General features: G+C 38.1%; 5 protein-coding genes across 8 annotated transcripts; 1 reads left to right on the top strand and 4 right to left on the bottom strand.

Moving 5' to 3' along the window:
- Positions 1 to 703: 703 nt before the first annotated feature.
- LOC110761231 (aspartate aminotransferase, cytoplasmic-like) lies at positions 704 to 4,218 on the bottom strand. Of its 2 annotated transcripts, XM_021963660.2 has the most exons (12): positions 3,971 to 4,215; positions 3,802 to 3,873; positions 3,593 to 3,654; positions 3,429 to 3,512; positions 3,091 to 3,190; positions 2,885 to 3,008; positions 2,448 to 2,611; positions 2,177 to 2,314; positions 1,856 to 1,977; positions 1,518 to 1,612; positions 1,320 to 1,440; positions 704 to 898 (listed from the first exon to the last, which is right to left on the bottom strand). In XM_021963660.2, the coding sequence occupies exons 1-12, from the start codon at positions 4,043 to 4,045 to the stop codon at positions 808 to 810; spliced, it is 1,248 nt and encodes a 415-aa protein (XP_021819352.1). In that variant the 5' UTR covers positions 4,046 to 4,215; the 3' UTR covers positions 704 to 807. The 2 variants fall into 2 exon arrangements, with proteins under 2 accessions (XP_021819352.1, XP_088102804.1); XM_088246678.1 differs by lacking the exons at positions 3,091 to 3,190; positions 3,429 to 3,512; positions 3,593 to 3,654 and having other exon boundaries at positions 3,971 to 4,218.
- A 1,123-nt stretch (positions 4,219 to 5,341) lies between these two features.
- LOC110761232 (tetraspanin-19) lies at positions 5,342 to 7,434 on the bottom strand. Of its 2 annotated transcripts, none has more exons than XM_021963661.2 (5): positions 6,795 to 7,434; positions 6,501 to 6,600; positions 6,195 to 6,275; positions 5,968 to 6,072; positions 5,342 to 5,909 (listed from the first exon to the last, which is right to left on the bottom strand). In XM_021963661.2, exons 1-5 carry the CDS (start codon positions 6,956 to 6,958, stop codon positions 5,655 to 5,657), a joined length of 705 nt encoding a protein of 234 aa, XP_021819353.1. In that variant the 5' UTR covers positions 6,959 to 7,434; the 3' UTR covers positions 5,342 to 5,654. The 2 variants fall into 2 exon arrangements, with proteins under 2 accessions (XP_021819353.1, XP_021819354.1); XM_021963662.2 differs by having other exon boundaries at positions 5,342 to 5,894; positions 6,795 to 7,417.
- A 2,288-nt stretch (positions 7,435 to 9,722) lies between these two features.
- Positions 9,723 to 13,399, bottom strand: LOC110761185 (RNA polymerase I-associated factor PAF67). The gene is made up of 7 exons (XM_021963606.2): positions 12,686 to 13,399; positions 12,270 to 12,601; positions 11,813 to 12,152; positions 10,962 to 11,110; positions 10,780 to 10,873; positions 10,090 to 10,161; positions 9,723 to 9,995 (listed from the first exon to the last, which is right to left on the bottom strand). Exons 1-7 carry the CDS (start codon positions 13,247 to 13,249, stop codon positions 9,951 to 9,953), a joined length of 1,596 nt encoding a protein of 531 aa, XP_021819298.1. The 5' UTR covers positions 13,250 to 13,399; the 3' UTR covers positions 9,723 to 9,950.
- Positions 13,400 to 14,156: 757 nt separating this feature from the next.
- LOC110761186 (uncharacterized) lies at positions 14,157 to 17,702 on the bottom strand. Its single transcript, XM_021963607.2, has 3 exons — positions 17,021 to 17,702; positions 15,668 to 15,748; positions 14,157 to 14,862 (listed from the first exon to the last, which is right to left on the bottom strand). Exons 1-3 carry the CDS (start codon positions 17,394 to 17,396, stop codon positions 14,495 to 14,497), a joined length of 825 nt encoding a protein of 274 aa, XP_021819299.1. The 5' UTR covers positions 17,397 to 17,702; the 3' UTR covers positions 14,157 to 14,494.
- Positions 17,703 to 18,765: 1,063 nt separating this feature from the next.
- Positions 18,766 to 21,146, top strand: ADCL (D-aminoacid aminotransferase-like PLP-dependent enzymes superfamily protein). Of its 2 annotated transcripts, none has more exons than XM_021963568.2 (5): positions 18,766 to 19,054; positions 19,190 to 19,236; positions 19,442 to 19,620; positions 19,775 to 20,448; positions 20,712 to 21,146. In XM_021963568.2, the coding sequence occupies exons 1-5, from the start codon at positions 18,850 to 18,852 to the stop codon at positions 20,804 to 20,806; spliced, it is 1,200 nt and encodes a 399-aa protein (XP_021819260.1). In that variant the 5' UTR covers positions 18,766 to 18,849; the 3' UTR covers positions 20,807 to 21,146. The 2 variants fall into 2 exon arrangements, with proteins under 2 accessions (XP_021819260.1, XP_021819261.1); XM_021963569.2 differs by having other exon boundaries at positions 18,962 to 19,054; positions 19,437 to 19,620.
- Positions 21,147 to 22,284: the final 1,138 nt, after the last annotated feature.

Here is a 22,284-nt window from a genome sequence, read left to right as displayed (position 1 = left end):
TTCACCCGGGGCATTGCTTCTCGCCGTTGGATTGAAGCTGTTAGTCCGGCGACGTGGAAAACCGTTTTGGAGATAGCTGTCCAAAAAAAGACACGTGGACATAGCCCAGCGGGTGTTATGGTTGGCACGTGCTTCGAGGTTGAGAGATGTGGGCTGCGTCTCTGTCCGATCATATTTCGCGATTGTCGATACTACCCAAGATATCTATGTAACGAGAAATTTGTAAATGTTCCAGGTACACCTCGTGTCTGGTGTACCATCCAATAAACATAGAATATGTGGAATTATTATCCAACCTACTGCATTTCTTCTTATGACATGTGGCGGACTGCATTGGACATATTCTATATGTCTTCCGTCTATTGGATGGTACACCAACCCCTTATGACATGTGGCGGACTGTATTGGACATATTCTATATGTCTTCCGTCTATTGGATGGTACACCAACCACGTGGTGTACCGGGAACACTCAAAAATTACTCGTATGTAAGGGTTGCGGTTGAAGATTTCTGACCGTTGATGTATCGATATGGATACATCTCCAATCCTGACTCTGATGATGAGATATATTAACGGTCAGAAACATGCGAAATATCATCAACGGTTAAAAATTGTCTACTCACTCGTGTGGACACTGAAATTAGCAAAATTTTACTTATTTTCATCACATTTTTTATATATATATATATTGAATATCGATAAATAATAAGTAATCCAAGGCATTGGATTATTAAAATTTAAAATGTCAAATGTATACATCATGAGATTAGATTGAGGTGTACACGGAAGCAAGAATGGTGTGTAACTAATTCAGACAAAGAGTGGTAACAGCTGCATGCATTGCATCTACAAGATGAGGAACTGTCTTAGGACCAAGACCCGCCATGTTAATCCTCCTGCACAGAAAGCCCATACTTTGAATAAATAAAGAAAGAAATAACACAAATTTACTCACGAGATTATGATGAAAAATCATCAAAATGAACAGAACATAGAAATTTGGAGAATCTAAAGTCTAACATCTCCTTTTTACATGATTTTACATAATAATCTTGTAAGCGAATGTGGTTTCTACGTGATTTTTCATCGCGACGAACAAAGTCATCAAAAAATCATGATGTTTGGTAATGGAGTATAGAAGAAAGTGAGTAGCAGTGGAAAGAGCTACAATCCAAAGTCTTTTGTGTTGTCTATGATAATTTCCCGGAAGAATCCTGCTTGGACTGACAGTATCAAGCCAAGGACCCTAATACGTACATAAATGCAAATACACACGCATTGGAGAAAAGAGCTAAGATAAGTCTTATGATTTTTTACCCATCAGATGGCATGTAGATATGGTACTCTTTTGTCATGAATGCAACTTGTTCAGGGTTCAATCCAGATAAAGTAAACATCCCCACATGTTTGGTTATGTGACTCCAGTCACCAGGAGTACCTGCCAAATAATAAAAGAGAAGTTGTCAAAAATTACTGGAAACAAAAGGCTATTTTTAGGTAAATGATCATGCTTGCCTTTATCACACAGTGCATTGAATAGGCGTCGGCGCATGCTAATAAGGCGGTCATTCATTGCCTTCACTTCAATACTCCATTCATTGTAAAAATCCCTGCAAACAAAGCATCAACAATCTTGAAAGACAAATTTAAGAAAGAAGTTTGTTCTACCATCAAGTTACCAGTAATCTCAAAAGCTTAATCGCATAGGAAAAGAGGACAATAGTCAAAACGAGTAGCCAAATGTGAAAAGAACTTATTGAACTTATAAAGATAAGCCATAGTTTCCTGATTCCGATGTTCTCAGTTAAACTGCATAAGAGCAGACACCAGAATGAGTTTGTATAATCCAATACCTGTCCTTTAGGATGGCAGCCGCGATGGCTGCCCCATGAATGGGAGGGTTAGAATACATGGGCCTGATCACAAGTTTCAGCTGGCTTTCAACATGGCTAGCCACTTCTGCTGTCTTGCAAACCTATTAAACAAAAAGCTATATAAATTTTCATTGCTAGAAATCCATTGATGTATATATGTACAGAAAATAGAAGAAACAATGAGCATAAATACATGCACTGGTACTTAAAAAACAAGGTCTAAAAGTAAGCAGCAGTGGGTCTTTTGGTTATGTTTTTGTTTTTCAGGCATTTAACTGCTAGGAAAAATTGATGTCTTACAATGCTGAGTGCACCAACACGTTCACCATAAAGTCCCATAATCTTTGAATATGATTGGGCTATGAGGCATTCGCCGCCATCAGCAACAAACAGACGAATAGATTTGGCATCCTCATCCAGATTTCCACTGACAAAACCCTAGATAGAGCTCAGGAGATGAAGGTATCAAGATCAGGACACTTGCACCAAGTTCTCAGGTACAATCTCCCACAGGCTTAACACTAGGGGGATCCTGGAAAACTGCAAAGTTGAAACTGCAACAGTAACTTACCTGATAAGCAGAATCAAAGAAAGGTAACAACCCTTTTGATCTCATCAATTGTCTTATCTGCTCCCACTGTGGAATAGTTGGATCAACACCAGTAGGGTTATGAGCACATGCTTGGAGAAGCACGATAGCTCCGGATGGGGCTGATTGGAGATCTTCCAACATGCCTGTCATTCACCAAAAATTAATCACAAGATGTGATTAAAAGAACACTCGGTTAATCTCACACAACTCACAAGTGGAAAAGGGTAGGTAGACCATTAGAAGCAGAAGAATTGTTGATTTTAATCAAATATATTCACAATCATAATTTGTATAATCTTATTAATATCTGACAGAAAATAAATAGAGTGGACCATAAAAGGGAGGAATGAAAGGTAATGGACAACCAAAACATGATAAGACAAGAAGTAGCATTTCCAAACAGAAAAGTGAAAAACCTTGAAAGTCCAGTCCACATGTTCCGGGGTCATAGTAACGATAAGTTTTTATTGCTAGCCCTGCCGCAGAGAACAAATTTGGGTGGTTTCCATATGTTGGCTGGGACATGTACACTGTATGTTGCTGAACAAGGGACAAAATAAGGCCAAGTGACAGTCAGTTACGAGCACATAAAAATGCCAAATGTAAAGGACAAGGGCTTTACTTGGGGATAATGTTTCGCTAAAAACTCAGCTCCGACCCTCAATGAGCCAGAACCAGACAAGCATTGGACAGTGGTCACTCTATTCTCCTTAATTGCAGGGCTATTTCCAAGAAAAATGAAACATGCAATCAGCAAAAGAAACCCAAATTGTTCATAAAGAAAGATAAACTCCAATGACAACCAGGATCTTTATGATACAACACTGTTTCATGGATGAAAAGGCAATTACCTAGTCTCCACACAGTAATGTCAGCCAGATTATGCATCATATAGAGGGCTCCATGTTTTGCAATACTAATTAGCGTACTATCATAAGGATTATGCTCAGGCTCAAATACCTGTCAGCACCCAAAATGAGTCTAGCACTCCATCTGTTGAATTCTGCGATTCCGGTAATAGGAAGATACTCCTTAAAATTGGACCTAGAAAATCATCCAAAGTGGAGCATAACCACAACTTGAAGCAAAGTTACAAATGCAAGAACAATAATGAAACACCTTACATGTCATTAACTAGCAAGCGCTCCACTGTTCTAACCACATTCAAAAGAAAAGGCTTCCCATCCTGCTCTTACATAAGAATTTGAACAAGAATAAGAATTTTTTTTGGTGTTAACTGCTAAGGACATGCAATCCAATCCAAACCCATCTTTTCAAAACAGTAAATATATTTTCTACAATGCATGTGTTGAAGTGAAAAGATGAAACCCACCTCTGTTCTATAAACACCAAAGCCCAAATTCAGCTTCAGGGGACTCGGATCTTTGCCATAAGCAACCTGCAACTGCTTGTTTCAAACCAAAAACAATCATTCTTACAAGTTATAACCAAACACAAAGAAATCAAAGTTTAAGAAAAATGTGGGAAATGCATTTCTTTACCGCATAAAGTGGTACTTCAGGAACCTTAGGAATGTGGGCAAATACAGAACCACCATCTCGGGACTCCATCTCCATGGACTCAGCTGAGATTGTCCGTACGATCAGTGAGGTGGTGGAGGAGCTGAAGCTCGAAGGGTTTGACGTTCGTTTGGAAAAGCTTTTGTTGGTTTTTCCAACAGTGAAAGTTTTAGTAGTTGTATCTTTTTTCTACAGGTTTTTTTATGAAGAGTTGTATCTCGACTACATGAGAAGGTGGTCCCTAGTTTAGAAAAAACGACAATGTGTTTATATCAGATAATGTCCTTCCTATAAACGTTGTATTAAATCACATCTTTAAGGTGGTCCCAACTTTATTTTTGGGGAAGGAATTTTGCTACAGTCAGTCTTTGTTCTAATCGTTGATGTATTATCAATCGTTTGTCCTAATTGTTGATGTAATGTCCGTCCTAATCATTCATGTATTTTAACTCGGTATGCATTAACGGCCAAGAATTGTTTGTGTGGATAACTAATGGTGGGTGGCAGCTCATGTTGGTGAAGTGAATGACGGGAGTTGAGCTCGAGACTTTCACATCATAGGAGAATCATCTATGAGCTTACAAGAGCATCTCCAGGAGAGTCTTCAAAATTTACTCAAATTCTAGCTAAACTGCTTAAAAGGTATTTCCTCCGGCAATGTTCTTTATTTTGGCTAATCTAAAATATTTTATTATTATTTTATCTTTCTCTTTCTCCCTCTTTCTCTTGCAATTCAAATACATTTATAAAAAAATAAAAGTAGAAACCCAACCCCACCAACCTCTCAAATGTCTCTATCTTTCTCTCCCTCTTTCTCTCTCCTCCTAGCCAAATTCCCTCTCCTCCTCTCTATATGTAGAGAGTCAAAAGTTGGTTCTCCAAAATAGAGAGCCAAGTAGGGAGTCTGTTGGAGGAGGATTTTCCTTCTTTTTAGCTAAAGTAGCTAGGGATGAGAGGATAGAGAGTCTGTTGAAGATGCTCTAAGGTCATTGGCAGTTTGTTTTGAACTTTGAAGCCTTGTCATGATATATTAGGTGGCAGTCTCTAAGAGGCATATTTGCTCCAGCAAGTGTTTACAATATGCCTCTTAGAAACTGTTTTGGCCCGACAGAGTTTGAGCAAAACAGAAAGAGGAGAGAGTAGCAGACAGGCACATATAAATAAGGCACTTTTTTCTTTGGATTTGGGATGACTACCCTGTCAGCTCATGCAATCGTCAAATCTTCAGGACTTGGATCTGTTTGATTCTGGTTTTCAAATATCATTTCACTTCTGTAAAAGGACTAGGAAGTTTTTGGAACTAATGGAAAGACAGTAAAAGAAGATCAACACTAATTCTCAGAAGCCCAGCACTTCAGAAATTTAGAGTGTAAATATATTTATAATTGCTTTTGAAGTAAATATAGGGGAGAATTAGTATTTTTACAATTACAAATATTGGTCATTTTTTCTCTTATTTTTGTGTGTGGTTACATTGGCAGGAAAGAAACCCTGCGGTTTCGATCATGGGTGCCAAGCAGGGGGGGAAGGGGGAGGGTCACAACAACTGTGGTAACCCCGCTCGACATCATTTTTTCTCTCTTTTTTGGTCACAAATTTCCCCATTCAACTCAATACAAAAAGGCAGGGGAACCCAACCCAAAATTCTATACACATGTTCTGACTTCTAACTAAGAGTGACTCTTCTATGAAATTGCATTCTGAAAAATCTGTTAACATACGACAAAAAGCTCTCTCTTGGGGAAGCTTCATAATTTCTGAAACCGTGTCTTGATACATCAAGTAGAGATTGGGTAGGTGCCGCCAGAAAAGAATATCTGAAGTTGGGTATTCCGGAATCGTTGCAGTGTGCTCTTGGCTCAGCCCCAATAACCCAGAGAATAGCTGCTAGAACAATAACTTTGATCTGCAGAAATGGCCACTACATGCATCAGTGTAATGAAATACCCAACTTCAAAACAGAAAGATAGAATCAGTACCTGTGGCACCAAAATGAGAATTGCAATCAGGCGGCACATGTTGACATGAAATATCAAGAAGTTCTTGAACTTGATGTGGTTCTCATCAATGAACTTTGCAAGTTGCTGTCACAAGAAGGCAATCCAGGAAAGACAAATCCCATATAAGAAAACACAGAAGCAGCTTCTTGAAAAAAAAGTGACTTCAAAATTAATGGTTACCAAGTTACAATTCCAGGAAAGCATACCATTTCCCAATTCATCTTATAGAAAATTGCGACAATCACGGAAACTTCAAGGCAGAGAAGGGAGAAGATGAAGATAATGTACTAAAACTGATCAAGGATAAACCAGATTGATGAATTTATGTAAAGATTTTACAAAAATAGATTGAAATGGCAAAGAGCATAGGCTCCTCAAAAAACACATTTATGGGTTATTGCTGAAAGGAGGTAAGAAGTTAAAAACAGATGAAAACTTTTTCCCAAACATTGAAACAAAGCTTAATTAGTGGTATGAATGCTGTTCATCTCCAAGCTCATCAGAAAGGATACGATGAAGAGAAGAGAACTGCTGGTACGGTTAGCAACGATATGACCGCAAAGTGTGCTTAAGCAGACAGCCATTCCCACACCTAAACATGCATATATAAACCTGTCAAAAAGAAGCAGTTAATGATTTCAATATGAACAAGATCAAAGAAAAACAAGGCAGCAGCCAAGAATTCTGCGCAGAACTTTTAAAAGATTAAAAAAAAAAGTTTCTAACTTTGGGTGCACTACCACCGAAACAAGAACAATATTAAATAAAAAAGAAATTACAGAAAAGGAAGATGAAATTTTATTTACCATGGCTTAGGTATATATGAAACAGAAGGCAGCTCAGAAACTCCAACTTGCCATTTCTTGATGAGCCAAAGAGAGTAGATAATCACTCCAACACCACAAAGATTGACAAATAAGTTCACCGCTCTCATTGAAGTGTGCAAGCAACACCTAGTGCAGCCTACCATTTCTCTATCAGTCAGCAGTATTATATGCGAACTTGGCCTCCATAATTTATTGCTAGCTAGATAAGTAAAGCCACTAATATCAATTTCCAAAATATCTTGCTCTCCCTTCAAGTTAAAACCATGTGGTTTGAAAACTCTGCTGGGTCAAGAAGAAAGGTGGTTGGTGAACTTGGCCGGAGGTTGTGCATGTGGGAGAGTGATCCACAGTGACCAGACAGAGAAAGTTGGAGATTGAGAGAAAGTTAGAGGGGGGAAGATACATACCCAATTCAGATAGTGATCTGTCATGTCCAATTTCTGGAAAAAGAAAATAACACATTTACTTGGTCTATGATTTTGTGCTATTTGTATGTCTGTAATGTATGTGCATATAGAAGAGATGAGGGATCAATTTGAATGTTAGATTGAGAAGCGTGTGTGTGTGTGTGCGCGCATACACCTACCATTCAAACTCCAACATTTGAGTAAGAGAAAGGCTTTGTGTTCATCTATGTCAACCAAATATGTCCCAATTTATTTGTTTAAGAATAGAATTACACATTTGATATTGGACCAAATCTTGGATGGTTTAATTTTTTTCATTTGGCTTGTTGGATACTTCCATTGGAAAAACATTCAATATTGATCCATTTTAGACGGTTCAAAGTGTGACTAAGATTGTATCCTAATGACTAGAAAATTTTCAAAGTCAACCTATTTGACTATTTATCTAAATAGAAAGATGGAAAATTCTTTACATTCTTAATACTATATATAAATAGATTTTCTCATATGCGGACATCCATATGTTATTAACGTGCAGACGTCATGTATTTTCTACTACGTTTTCCTGCTTTCCTTCCTTACAATGACATCGGCACAGTAATAACATTCGAACGTCCGAACGACCCCTCCATGCTTTCCTTCCTGTTTACAATGGCATTCGCACTGTAATAACGCCTGGACATACGCATAGAATAAGAATTATATATATATATATATTCAAATTATATTCCTGAATTAGAGTAAACCAATAATTCTTTTCTTTTCTTTTTCTCCAAACGATAAATATAAATTGAAAGATTGGGAAAACCTCAAACACAAAGGACAAAGGTTTCTTGCCCTTGTCTTTCTCATTTTAAATAAGAAGGGAAAAGGTTTATTATATAAAATGGGAAAAGGAACCAACAAGAAGACAGCGCGCGGAACATTGACAAGGAAATTCGTCTACCCATTCATTTTATTAAAAGATACAACCAACCAACCAAGTTACCAACCATGGATTGGGTTAAAATTAATTTTGATGACCAATTCGCAATAATATGGCTACTACTGGTTTTATTGTTCGTGATTGAAATGGACATGTGTTGTTAGCAGGTGCTAACAATATTGATCAAGCTTCAATAATTGTTGCTGAATGTCTTATTTTGCGTGACAACCTTTGCCATGTCGTCCATTATGGTTGGCGTAAGGCTTTCATGAAAAGAGACTCTAAATTCGTTATCGACGGCGTCAACAAGGCGGTTTCTATTCCTTGGGGTATTATGATGTTAGTTCGTGTTGTGAAGAAGTTTCTTTTAATCATGTCTTTAAGGAAGCTAATTTTACTGATCATGTTGTAGCTGATTTAGGCCATGGCCCTTCTTCATCCCATTTGTGAGAGCGTGGACTGCCGTTGAATTGTTCGATTCCTTTTAATTTTAATTTGTTTGGGCTTGCGTGCCCTCGTGATTTCCAGTTGTAATTGTTTTTCTTTCTCTATTTTTTTTAAAAAAATTTGCATCGTTATCACATTACTTATTATATGCATACATAAATATTTCTACCAAATTGTTTGTTTAAGATTAAAAAGCTGTTTACGTCCAACAATGAAAGAAGATAACATAACATCAAAGGCTTCAAACAATTGTAAAGAGACACCCAAGTGCGTATTTAAATTGAAATCATGTTTAAGATTGACAAACGACAGAGTAATACGTAATTACTGTCGTCAATGATATTGATTTCCAACAAATAAAGCACTTGCTTTCCTTTTTGCTATGGTCAATAACTCAATTATTGCGTGGAAAATGCTAGGGAGACCAACTTGGGAGACCAACTTGGGATACCAACTCTCTAATAGAGCGTGAGACCCATTGTATTGGTGGGCTCCACCTCTATTAGAGAGTTGGTACCCAAGTTGGTCTCCCTAGCATGACCCTTATTGCGTGCCTAAACTCAGTTTTCCACAAGAAAATCAGATGAAACAAAAACTTAATCAATTACGTTGGCCTTTATCTTAAACAGATCATAGTCTTTCCTCCCACTCTCAATCAGATCACAACCCTTATCTTGAACAGATCACAGTGTTTCCTCCCACTCTCAATCAGATCACAACCCAACCAATTACTCGGTTAAACAGATCGAATAACGGAGTAGATTAAATTCGTATTTTCTTCTCAATGTTGAAAGAGATCTCAAATGAAGTTTAAAAATCCTAAAATGTTGGACTTGTCAATGGCACTCAAAGCCAACTCTGGACCATCCCATAATCGAAACCAACCCTATCAATTTACAGCCACCCTCATAATGCATTCTCAATCAATCAGATCAAAAATCATTGTACCAATTAAAAGCACAAAAACGAAAAACTTCAAAGCTCCAGCGAGAATAGAGCAGAGAAAATCACACAATCTGCAATTTAAATGGATATACTTTCCCTTGTTTTGGGGAAACACCCCACACCAAATTATGGTTCGGATTCGGATCAGCACTCTTAATTTTGTATGGAATTAAAGAGCACGTCTTCAAGAAAAACACTTGCATATTTCCATGCTAGCAACTTTGAGTAGATAAAAGCCACAACAGGTGAAAATTACATTGTGATTTTAAGAGCTAACCACATTCACTAATTCAAAGGGGCAGGTACATGAAGCAGAGTAATTAGAAAGAAAAAGAATCTCCAAACATCATTATATGAATCTAAATGAGCAAAAATTGCAGGAGAGAGCTAGTCTAAAAAGGGATGGATGACTCAATCCAGCTTTACCCTGTCCATATCATTGATAACCCCTTCAAGCTGCCATGAAAAAAGGAAAAGAATGATTACTTAAACATTTTCTTAATGTTGCTAAATCTGATGGAAAAGATGGATAACAAGGAATTGTGCATACCTTCACAATTTGCCGCAAGAAGTAATCCCCATATCGTTTTGCTGGTTTTGATTCGACAACATAAATCAAGTCCTGCAGCAGAATGAAAATATTATATCCAGCAACATGTAAATGTCTTCACTTACCATGTTCCAATATAGTGAACTAATCACATATAACTTCAAAGTTCTTGCATATTTAAGTTTTTTTTTTTTGGGAAAGGGAGACAATTGTCCAATAATTTTCATACAGACTGATGTGATGAGAACATAGGTAGATCCTCCAAGTGTAAGAGAAGGGAATTGTCAGAACTACTTAACCCATTTCACAAGCACTCACACTCACTTTCTTTCTTCTTTAGGGCATTGAAATACCTCCTGTAGGTCAAACTAGAGATAGAAAACATGGGTTCGCTCAATTTCTAAAACATATAATTAGGAATCTCATGTAAATCACATTGAAATCCAAAATATGGACTAGGAAACTGCTGTCCAAGATTAGCTGATGACTTAAGCTAACACTTTTTCTAGATTTTATGGGGCTGAAATTGATGATTCCTCGAGAAAAATCAAATGAAACAAGTGCCTAAGGAGTTCTAGTTTCTGACATCAGGTTTAATTTAGAGGATTTCCTACAAATATGCCCTTGGAACTTTGTGGCCTTACATAACTTTTCCATCAACAAGATAGAAGATAATAGAAGAAAACGTACATCATCAATATAGAAATCCACATCAGCATTGGAAATGATTTTTCCGTCAGTATCAACAGCATGTGTCTTGTGCTTGTATGTCAACAAGATAGTCCTGTAAGGCAGAATGAAAAAATAACATTATTATAAAATCAAAAGAAGAATTATATAAACATAACTTAAAGAATATCCTCATCAAGTACCTCAACTTGGATTCATCCACTTCCATGTAGCTTGCTAGCTTCGCAAGAGAGATGGATGAATATACTTTTAAGAAGGTCCGAATGCCTGATAATAACTGTTGCTGCTTCACTTCATAAAGGAACAGCTTCAATTGAAGTCTATAAGCATCCTGCAAGAAGTAAAATGGCATTTAATAAATTATGTGTGCATGTCCACACACTCATTCAGAGAGAGAGAAATATAACGCCCAAAAGAGAGAATCTAATGCAGCAACATATAGCCTCTAAAAGTAAGACTTCCATTTTTTCCCTTGCATAACTGTTGTCCAACCTTAAACCCCCATCCCAACTAAAGACAAGGTTTAATTTGCTGTCTGGTATGATCTACAAAGAAACTCCACTGTTGATGGCATTTTGGGTATTGCTTTTGGCATTTTCAGTAAGTGAATGTTTCAAACAGCTCAGGAACCGATAATGTGCATGTATCACGTCTATCGTCATCTCGTGTCAAATGCATGATACAATCCAGAACAGATTATTAAAATTATAAACTCCGGAGAAACTCCACCGTCTATGGCATTTTCAGTAAGTGTATGTTTCAGACAGCTCATGAACTGATACCATGCATATGTATTCTGTCTATCATTAACCCATGTAAAATGCATGATACAATCAAGAACTGATAATTAAATTATATGCATTATTCTTCTCATAACATATACACAAGGCACTAAATTAGTAATAATTTGAGCATCACATTATTCTGTCCTGGAAGCTGACTTCCACTACACCATTTCATATACTTGTTGCTTTCCGAATTGGAAATATTTCAGGCAATGGGTATTTCCGTTTGCCTTGTTGGCCCTACATACCTGGTTGTAATTAACAAGAGGCTCCTCAAAACTTGGAGGGGATGGGGTAATAAACTTAGGGCATGCATACGAGAAGAGTTCATCATAAATAGCAAATGCTTCATCATCGTATCTTTGCATCCTGATCATCTTTTCACCATACTTCTCACGCAACTGAGAGTTCACAGTTTCCTCAACAAGCTTCACCTGTGGACACAGTGAAAGAGAAATTGCCAACAGGGCATACATCTGCTCATTCTTCTTTAGTATCTGCTCATACTGTGGAGACTTCTGATGGTATTGCTTGGTTTTATAGATGTACAACAGAATCTTATTAAATTCACGAATTGCCTCCACGTACCTGCAAGGAAACTAATAATATTTGTAAGGCTCCAAAAACAAGTTTTCCACACAACACACAAACACGCATCAGAAAAGTGAATCAAAATGTTCTTAAATACGTAAAGAGCAATCGTACCTACGCAACATAAGATTAGCAAAACCATAATGATAAATGGTGGTAATGTGGCTTCCAATAACAGTTGTGTAAACACCTTGCTGGGTAATGTCAATGGGCTGCAAGCATTTCAGGCCAGTATGATAATCACCCAAGAGACAATGTACCCGAAGCAATCCCACCATGCTGAAATACCCCAACACCTTCAAAACATTACTCCCACCATTATAATCATACCCATCTGTAGCAGTAAACTGCTCAAGCCCTTCCTTCTCGTGCTCGAGAATCTGAATGATCATGGACTTCTCCACCAGAGCTTGCAAAAAGTTAAGCACACCATACACATTCCAGGCCTGTAACAAAAACAATGAGCACAATTCAGGGTCATCTTAGATATCAATGTTCCCCAAATTAGAAATGAATGTGACGATTCTTACTTGATCAAACTGTCTGAGAAGGGCAATCTCCTGCTCAGTCTTGTTCTTCATCTTAGCTCTGTACTGGCAAAAGCTCTGGAACTGGTACACGAACTCGTCGACCATGTCCCAGAGCCACTGGTTGGGCAGCTGCATATTAACGACGCCGTGGAGGACGACCTGGAAGAGGCTACAGTAATTGTCCCAAGAGTCGATTCTCTGCTTCAGCGTCGGTGACAGCCTGGCGTACAGGTGGCGGAACCACATCTCGCGGTAGAGGAGGCAGAAGACGTGGTCATTGTCGACGTAGTGGGCGACTGCGTCGACGGAGGGCCATGGCGTGTCCTTGAAGAGCCGATCGGAAAGCGTCTGAAACGACGTCTCGTACATCTGGTGGATCTCGTACACATTCTTCTCACGGATGTGGCGGTAGAGGTGGACGACGAAAGATTTGACGGAGTCCGGAACGAAGTTCGGGTCGTACCCTAGGTCTTGCGATGGAGGGGCACCGGACGACGCCTGGCGCTGTGTCGCTGACGTTTCGTCGTAGGTCCCTGGTGCATCTTCGTAGTCGTACGCGGCCATGGTTGGTTGTGGCTTAAGAAATTGAATGTCGTAGGTCCAGAGATGACGAGAGGGGATGTGCCGCTCAGCCACAGACACTACGCAGAGACGATGAAAGAAGAAGGGAGTGGTGAGTTAGGGTTTTACACTTTCTACTGGAACACAAAACTGACAAACAGATGTTGTAGGATTTGGATTGGGTTTGGTTTGGACGCATAAGTTGGATTGGGCCTTTTATTAGGGCCTGTCTTAAACGGCCTTTTTCTTCTGTTACAAAGGAGGCCGGAGAGGAAACTTCCAACTTTGGCCTCGGAGAAATTCTTCATTGTTATCGACACACTATCACTTAGTATTACCAATCCACTAATGTTATAACAAATGTGAGCATGCTTTTTATTTGGTGTGTAACGTCACTGAAGGGTATAATGTGATTTTACTACCAAAAATATTATGTAAGGATAGAAACTAACTTGCAATTGGGTGGCCATTCTTTCCTTCCCTATCTTCACCCGAGACTTTAGAGAATGGGTATCCACCCAGACCCAGTTGTAGGTAAGTTTTTCTAAGGAATAACGGTAAATACTTACAACCACTAAAGCTACAAGCTCCAACTTTCTTTCCTAGCATTACATGGTACATGATATGGCTCACCACCATGTTATTTCGTTGAAGAAAAAACGACATTGCATCATCACAAGTAAGCCTGTCGTACGGATTGAGAAGATAATTTGGTAAAAATGTTGACTTGTGTATCAATGATAAAAATCTTTGATTATGCCAGCACATCTAATTAGTAGATTTGGTCGACAGCCGAAGCCGTTCAACTACAGAGAAACCCAACCCAACCCAAGTTCCAACCATAGATGACAACGAGATTAAATTAGGGCAATTGAGTCTGGAACAGAAAGCTCGGCAAGAGACTTGCAAGTTGCAACAAATTCTCGATTTTCATTTTCACACACGGAAATTGAGAGAAAGAGAGACACTGGTTAGATATTCACAGGCAACCAAGATCACCAGAGAGGGTGTGTGCAACAGACATGTTACAAAATCGACATGAACCTAAGTCCCGAAATTAGCATTTCACTTTGTCATCACCAGAGCGATTTTAAAGCTGGCACCTTTGATATGCCAAAATTTGAATTTATACTACTCTATGCTCTCCTGAAGTTGTCAAAAATCTGCCGGAAGCTGTGTAGTTCTGAAAGGCTTCACTTAAACGCCAAACCGTTCGCCTGTTAGAATTGGAGTTACATGAGAAGGTTCCTAATAACTGTTTGGTTCATCTTCTTCATCGGACGATAGGAGCGACGACCCCATCCATGTCTTAAACCCTTCATTAACCCGCCTTTCCACCTCTGGTGTAACTTCCAAGGGATTCTCCAACATTTCAAGCCCTAGGTTTCGACCACCAAATTCTCCCTCATCAAGGATTGCAGCTGCTCTCCTTCTCAGAAAGAAGGCAGTTCCTCCGTACAGAAGAACCATCCCCCAACACCCACCCTCATAGCACCAGAACAGGGGCATAGAGCAGGAGCTTCCTTGTGTGAGGAGGCTTGAACCAAGAAACAATGCAAGAAGACCAAAAATGACAGCAAAGACAGCATTCAGAATAGATAGGCATCGAACCCCACCTGCATATTACAATATGAGAGTTCAGACATCACTTAGGTTCTCATGCAACACCAAACCTAGTCTTTTTGGCCAAATATTACGTCATATAAACAAATGGCAGACATAATTTCAATTTTTTTAGATGCTGGAAAATAATCCAATGAAAAACGGAACAGTAATAGTTGAAATTATATTGCAAAATGCACTTGTGAAGAACCATTTAAGATAGAGGGATAATTCCAACATGAAAATAAAACTTCAAACTATTCAAACTAAAATTAGTTTAGGACACATTAGTGGGCTTTGAGGTTAGGCAATTAAGTTATAGAGCAACATTAGTAAAAAGTTAACAGACAAAAAGGCATGCTGAATTTTGTAATATTAAAAGAAAAATGATATGATAAAAACGATGAACAATCTGTACCACAAGAAAAACAGCAACAGAACAGATGAACATCTGTATGCTCATTCTCGCCAGGAATCCCATAAGGAGTGTGAGAACTCTAAAGAGGGAATGCAAGCAATCATTTAGAGCTCTCTCTAATCGGCAAAAGAGAGCCTAGCCCAACCTGCCAAATAGCTGTAAGAATCCTAGTTTATTTTATTTAGCTGGACTTATTGGCAACTAAACAAAGTATGAACATTTTCTGCAGCACACCAAATTCTTTATACAGACAGCTTCATTATTTAGGAGTAAAAGCAAGATTCCAGAGAAATCATGACTTGTAACAAGTCCAGTCATACGTGATAAAACAATAGAAAATGGCGACTGATGTATAGTGGATACTGTAGTTCATTTGAGGAGGAGGGAAGGAGGGAGCATACCTCTTTTTGAAGCACAGTAGTTATTCTCAACTACCTTTAAGCATCCGTGTCTTGTTGGAGCAGAATAAGCAACAGCGATTCCTGCAACCAGATTGAAGCTATGAGAACTTGAAAACCATTTGGCATATCCAAATCAAATTATTGCCCCGCTAATGGTTAGATACAACCCATGTAGAATCAAGTGAAAATATCCCAATGAACAATGTCCCTTTAACCACATAATATGCCATGCATATCCAATTAATACTAATTTCTAAGCAGAACTCCATGCCTAGGCATGAAGCTGGTCACGAGGAGTGAATCAACCATTCCAGAACCATATATAGCCTTATTTCATTAGTGAGGTTTCAAATATTGACCCTCTCAGGGTGGGCTTTTGGCTTTGATGCATTTCTTGATTTTCCTTTTAAAGAAGCTCTAGTCATGCTACAGAATACTGAGAACCAAAGAAAAAATATATATTATAAATTTTTTTCAGTTATACACAGAGTTTGCAGGCATTTTCTAATTCATATACAAACTTGGTAGAGAAAATGAAAACCATGTGAACTGTGACTTGGCGTTACTAGTTACTAGTCATGTCTCTAATCCAAAACAGCCTATGCATTAAGCTTTCATGTTTTAAGATCGCATTTCAAACTTACATTTGCCAAGAGAAGATTTACCTTGTTTCTAGTTTCTAGGCAACAACATCCCAAGGACCCAAGATCATGGAGTTATTCTTATTTTTCCATTAAAGAGATTTAATTGTTCCTTTAGTGTCTTCTCCAACCCACCTAAGTCAGTTCCAGGCACATGCAGCCCTCTGTAAAAGATCATTGAGTTTTTTCCTCGAAGTACGGCATGGGTCAATTTTATACATGTCACCTAGTACTCATACGCCAGCTACAAGCATTCTTTCTACCCTTCTTATCACTTGGTGAGAGCAAGTTACGTCTTTGAACCATAACCATCTTGCATTCTCTACAGAGCTATCAACTTGAATATTATGAGCATAAATCTATTCCACCTTGCCAAAACTCTAATTTATAATTCAAAGATATTTAGACCATAGTTATCCGAGCAAGCAAATCCCCAGTTAGAAATGCCATCGCTACAGTAGTTTTAGTGATTTTACCAAGATTTCACTAGTATCCAAGAAATTCCTCAAGTCTTTCCTCTTGTTATCTCTAATCTCAGGCATTCTTTACTAGATCTTTGGCGAAATTTACGAAGTTTCCACTTTCCCAAAACCCAAATCAATGAAAGAAAACGCCAAAATGAAAAAATTAACTCCCTCTCTCTTAAATTTATTAGCGCCGAAATAAAATATTCAAATTGGAAACAATCAAAGTAGAACTTAAAGCTTCTCACCCGCAACAAGATACACGGAGGTAGCCAAGAAAATGATCATAGAGGGAACGAACACAACCATCCAATAGTAATCCACAATCTCTTGATCCGTAAGATAAAACGCTCCGGGAAACGGATCAGAATCGCCTCCTCTCACATTCATCGGTAGAGAATTAAGCCTCCGGTCGCCGCAGAACGGCCGCTTCGCTGGGTCCCCAGGAAACACAATGTTCAAGCTGATAACCGTGCACACAACAACTACCAAACAGACGAGAGCCATGGAAGCCACTAAAAGAGGTCTCTGAATCTTGCCCCAAGCTCTGTCTTCTACCCGGAGGCTCTCGTACTCGTGCTTGGGCATGAAGACCTGGCGAAGCGCGTCGCCGATTATCGCCATTTTGGAACCAAGGTTTGTGCTTGTTCAGTGTTCGTTTGAAGAAACCCTAGCTCAATCGGATTCAAAACGAACCGGCTCTTGACTTCTTGCACTGATGATGGATTGATTGATTGACCGACCGAGGAAACCCTAGCTTCTTCAATTGCCCCAAAATTGGGGCTCTTGATCCAAAGTTGGAAGTGTTGAAAATTCAAAAGGAATATGTAAACCGTAAAATTCTAAAGAAGTATTATGTATGGGAAGTTGGGTGTTGTTGCTTTCAGATATGATCAGCAGCAGCAACATTTTCCCGTTTTTTACGCATGTTTTGGGATTTGGCGGGTTTTGGTGTGTGGTGGCGCGTACACTTCCCAACCGCTTGATTTGCTGGAAAATTAGGTCCTCGCCGTTAAATAATAATAGAAATAGCATAAATCCATTAGAAGAAACAAGAACCTCATTGATATTTCTTGATTGTCGATACAAGACTTGGAATCACAAATTAAAATTATGTATTTTTCAATCGCTTTTTCTCAAAAAAATTATGTATTTTTCTTCTTACATTAAAATATAATTTTCACACTCTTATTTAATCAATCCCCTAAATTTTTACTTCAAATTAATATAAGAAAATAAACTTTCCAATTCGGTACACTTCAAGAAGAGAGCTCATATTTAGTGTGATGAGAATTTAGGTGAACCATATATGCTTTTGTATGTGTTACGTTTCAGTATTAATTTGTTCAACTAAAAGTTGGCATCAACATTAGCAAAAAAAAAAAACATAAATTAATGCCACCTAGACGAGTTTTGAGTTTGAATGCTTAATAACAAATATGTGTCAATTAGGGTCAAATCAGACATTATCTTGTTGAATAGTAGGTTGTGACCGAATATTAATAGAGCAACCGAAAGTGTACTAACAAAGATGTTTGGCCTCCAATAAAAGTAAATTGTAGGTACTTTGAGTGGTACCCAAATTCCCAATCCACATCAAATGGATGTGGAAAAACAAAATGCTTCATACTTACAAATTTTATCATAATTAAATTTGTCCATATGCACAATCCTTATCTTATAAACAATTATTTTCATAAGGTATAAGGAAAATAAACATTTCAGTCATAGGTTCCCATTAAATATTTTTGGCATTTGGGATCAATAATGTACAATCAGTAATGCTATCTGAATCTTATTAAATCCATTTCTGGTCAATCAACTGTTTCCAAGTCATACACATTCAAAATTCATCCTCCAAGTACCCGAGTGTAGACTCCACGCGCCACCAGAAACCGTGGTGGTTGCATCCATTTTAATCCCATTATATTTTACCGAAGATGTCGAAGAACGATATATAAAAAAGTAATGTTAAAGGCGGGACCCACCCTATGATATACAGTCCGGTCAACCGCTGAAAGCTCTGAGCTTTGATCTCACTGCTTCTCTGAGCTCTCTCTCTGATCGCTTCGCTTCCATGGCTTCCCTCCTATCTCTCCCAAAACCCTTCTCGCAAAACCCACACTTTCCCACAAAACCAGCTGCCCATTCACATAGCTTGAACGTAATTCCACGAAATCATTCATTTTCGGGACGTGGGTTGCTTCATTTTCAACATGGGTCGTTCAGAGCCAGAGAGATGAGGGTCATCAGAAGCTCGAACCAAACCGAAGCTGTGCCTGGTAAGTTTAGCCTCCCTGTTCATCTTCCTCGTTAAATTTTTGGAAGAAAACAATTTTTTTTTTCTTTTCTGTTTTGTAAATTTTTTGTTTTTAATTTAGCTGCTAAGACTGACAAAGATAACATTTTTCTGCCAGATTATAGCATTCAAGTCTCTGATGTTCCACTGCTGACTTGCTCAGAGGTCATTTTCTCATCTTTGAAATGTCTTCTTATTTTAAGTTCTTTGCTTGCAGTGAAAGTTAGAAAAATACAGTAAAAAATTGATGAGTAATTGATGCCTAGGGTTGAGACTTGTTTGATTCACGACCAGGCTAGTTTAGAGATTGGTACTAAATAATATTCATATCCAAGAAGTTTTGTTTCTCCTGTTTTTCTTTCTAGAAAAGGCAATTGAAAGGCTAAAAACATACCGGGAAAATCAACACGGTAAGCAGCAATTTCTCGCCATGTACTCTAGCATTTTTGGAGGAATCACAACTGATCCAGCTGCTATGGTGATCCCCATTGATGACCACATGGTCCACAGAGGGCATGGTGTTTTTGACACTGCTGCTATAAAAGATGGGTTAGTGATTTTGGCCTCGTGATGCCTGCATAAGTTTTGTTGAACACCAAATACTGATTTCGAACACTTTTATGATCTTAACACACACACATGGGCCTTTCACAGGTTTTATTTCTGCAATTTCAAGTTTCTCTGTATGTTCTGTACATCCTAGGTATCTGTACGAGTTGGACCAGCACCTGGACCGTATTTTACGGTCAGCATCCATGGCCAAAATTGACATACCATTTGATCGAGAAAGCATTAGGAGAATACTCATACAAACTGTGAGTGCTTCCAAGTGCAAAACAGGATCACTAAGGTACTGGCTCTCGGCGGGGCCTGGTGATTTTCAGTTATCTCCATCTGGCTGCCATCAGCCAGCTCTTTATGCTATTGTAATCCAAGATCTATCACCCTTTAATTCGAAGGGCATTAAAGTAGTTACTTCATCAATCCCAGTAAAACCCCCCCAATTTGCAACCATGAAGAGTGTGAATTATCTTCCAAATGTTCTTTCAAAGATGGAGGCTGAAGAACAAGATGCATTTGCAGCAATTTGGCTGGACGGTGATGGATTCATTGCTGAAGGGCCTAACATGAATGTGGCTTTTGTTACAAAAGAGAAGGAACTTGTGATGCCTCAGTTTGACAAAATCCTAAGTGGATGCACAGCTAGGAGAGTTTTGGTTCTTGCAGAAGGGCTGGTGAGGGATGGTAAGCTTCGGGGAGTAAGGGTAGAAAATGTGACTGTTGAGGAAGGGAAGAAGGCAGATGAGATGATGCTTATCGGCAGTGGAATTCTTGTTCGCCCTGTAGTGCAGTGGGATGAGCAGGTCATTGGTGATGGTAAGAACTTCTCTGCACTATGCTGTGCACTAATGCTTAGCAGGCACAAAGACATACAACATGCACGCATATAAGTACTTGATTGTTGCCAAATCTTTGCATATATTTTCTAGAATCATGTTGCTGTGCCTGTTCAGACTGTCTCTTAGATTTCTTTTGAAATGTTTCTTGAACTACTAGTTTCAAATGTATATTGCCTGTTCAAATGTTGCTTGTGAAACCTTTGGACTTGATTTACAAAAATATTTGCTTCTTTATTATAGGCAAAGAAGGCTCCTTGACTCAGATTCTCTTGAACCTTATAATTGAAGACATGAAATCCGGCCCTCCTGCTGTCCGAGCGCCTATTCCTTACTAAGCTGGCACAAGGCGACACTTTCAATTCTGTTGAAATTTCAAGTGCCGGAAATCTATCATTACCCAGTTGTGACATTCCTGCCCTGTGCACGCAGCTCTGTCGTCCGGTTGTACTTTGAGACTCATAAGTTTCTTGAATTCTCAACCTAGCTCCTTATCTCCATTGCTAAGGACTAGAAGAAGGCAATTCTACTATGATGTGTAGCTTCATTTTTATTTTTCTGTCATTTCAGTGGTGTTGTAAAGGCCGGTCAAAGTTTTCATTACTGTTAAGAAGCCAAAACTTCTCTTTATATATGCATTCTATATATGGAATGTTAATGGATTTTTCACTGTTAAAAGATTACATGTGCAAGTTTTCTCCTCCTGCAGCTTATGAACAATAACGAGTCGATGCAAGATTTTATAGCCGATAAAGCATCGAAAAGGTACGCATCTAAGGAAATTCATAGGAAATTTCAATTTCATCTAAACAAGTTGATCATTGAGGTAAAAATTATAGGGAAAACAAAACATGGTCTTATTCACGTTTGATATGTTATATTATTAGATTGTCAATATAAACTATATCAAATGAATTTTTGTCTGAATATATTTTTTTGATGAAATAAGGTCAGCATAAAATAGTAGCTTTCAATTGTGCATATATTTTGTATTCCTAGCCCCCACTTGGAGACCATGGAAAGGAAATTGTTGAAATTCAATATGCCTTTTCAAACACACCAAAAAGAAAAGACAAATTAACGATTGCATGATACACTAACATGATTTGATCAAGGAACTTGAAACTACTGGTGATGGAAAATTAAAACAAAAAATTAAGGGGGGCAAATCCTAAGTTTATTTATAATTATTTTTTAAAACCTAGTGGAGCATCTGTTCTTAAATATATGCTGCATCCACCTAGTTGTTACCTAAGCCAGGGCTTAAGAAAAAGGGGATGCTTATTCTAAACCAATAATTGTCACGGGCAGAGAGCATAGCTTTTTATAGTGGGGTAGGTTCCAGTTGTTCCATTTTCTGTGGCTTTGTGTTTGGATTTTCTTCATCGTTTGCCGTTGTTTAGATATTGAGAACAATAAGATCAAAATGCTAAATAAAAAGGCAAAAAAAAAAGGGAGATTCACTATTATACCTAATATAGGAGCTCAAATTATAAAAAAAAAATTCTATATAAAATGAACTTTAAAAACACACCCAAAGCCCATTTACAACATAAGAAAAAGGCTTTTATCTTTTTTTAAATTACAAAACTGCCATTGATTTCTTAAAACAAATCCAACCCCAAAACCTCATAAAAAGGCCCAAAACACCCAATAGGGCATCAAAATAATTTAATAATTAAAATCAAATTCAATAGGGCTAACTATCATTTTTTGGGTTTTTTCTGATTTGTTTATAGAAATTAAATGCTGTAGGGTTTATTTATAGTTTTAGTGCTAAGAATGGGTATATGACTAAATATTTCTAAAAAAATAG

This window comes from Prunus avium, chromosome 1, assembly GCF_965620075.1.
Source record: "Prunus avium chromosome 1, drPruAviu1.hap1.1, whole genome shotgun sequence".
In the NCBI taxonomy this organism is placed as follows: Eukaryota; Viridiplantae; Streptophyta; class Magnoliopsida; order Rosales; family Rosaceae; genus Prunus; species Prunus avium.
The sequence above is the reverse complement of the archived record's forward strand: the minus strand, read 5'-3'. Positions and strand labels throughout refer to the sequence as shown.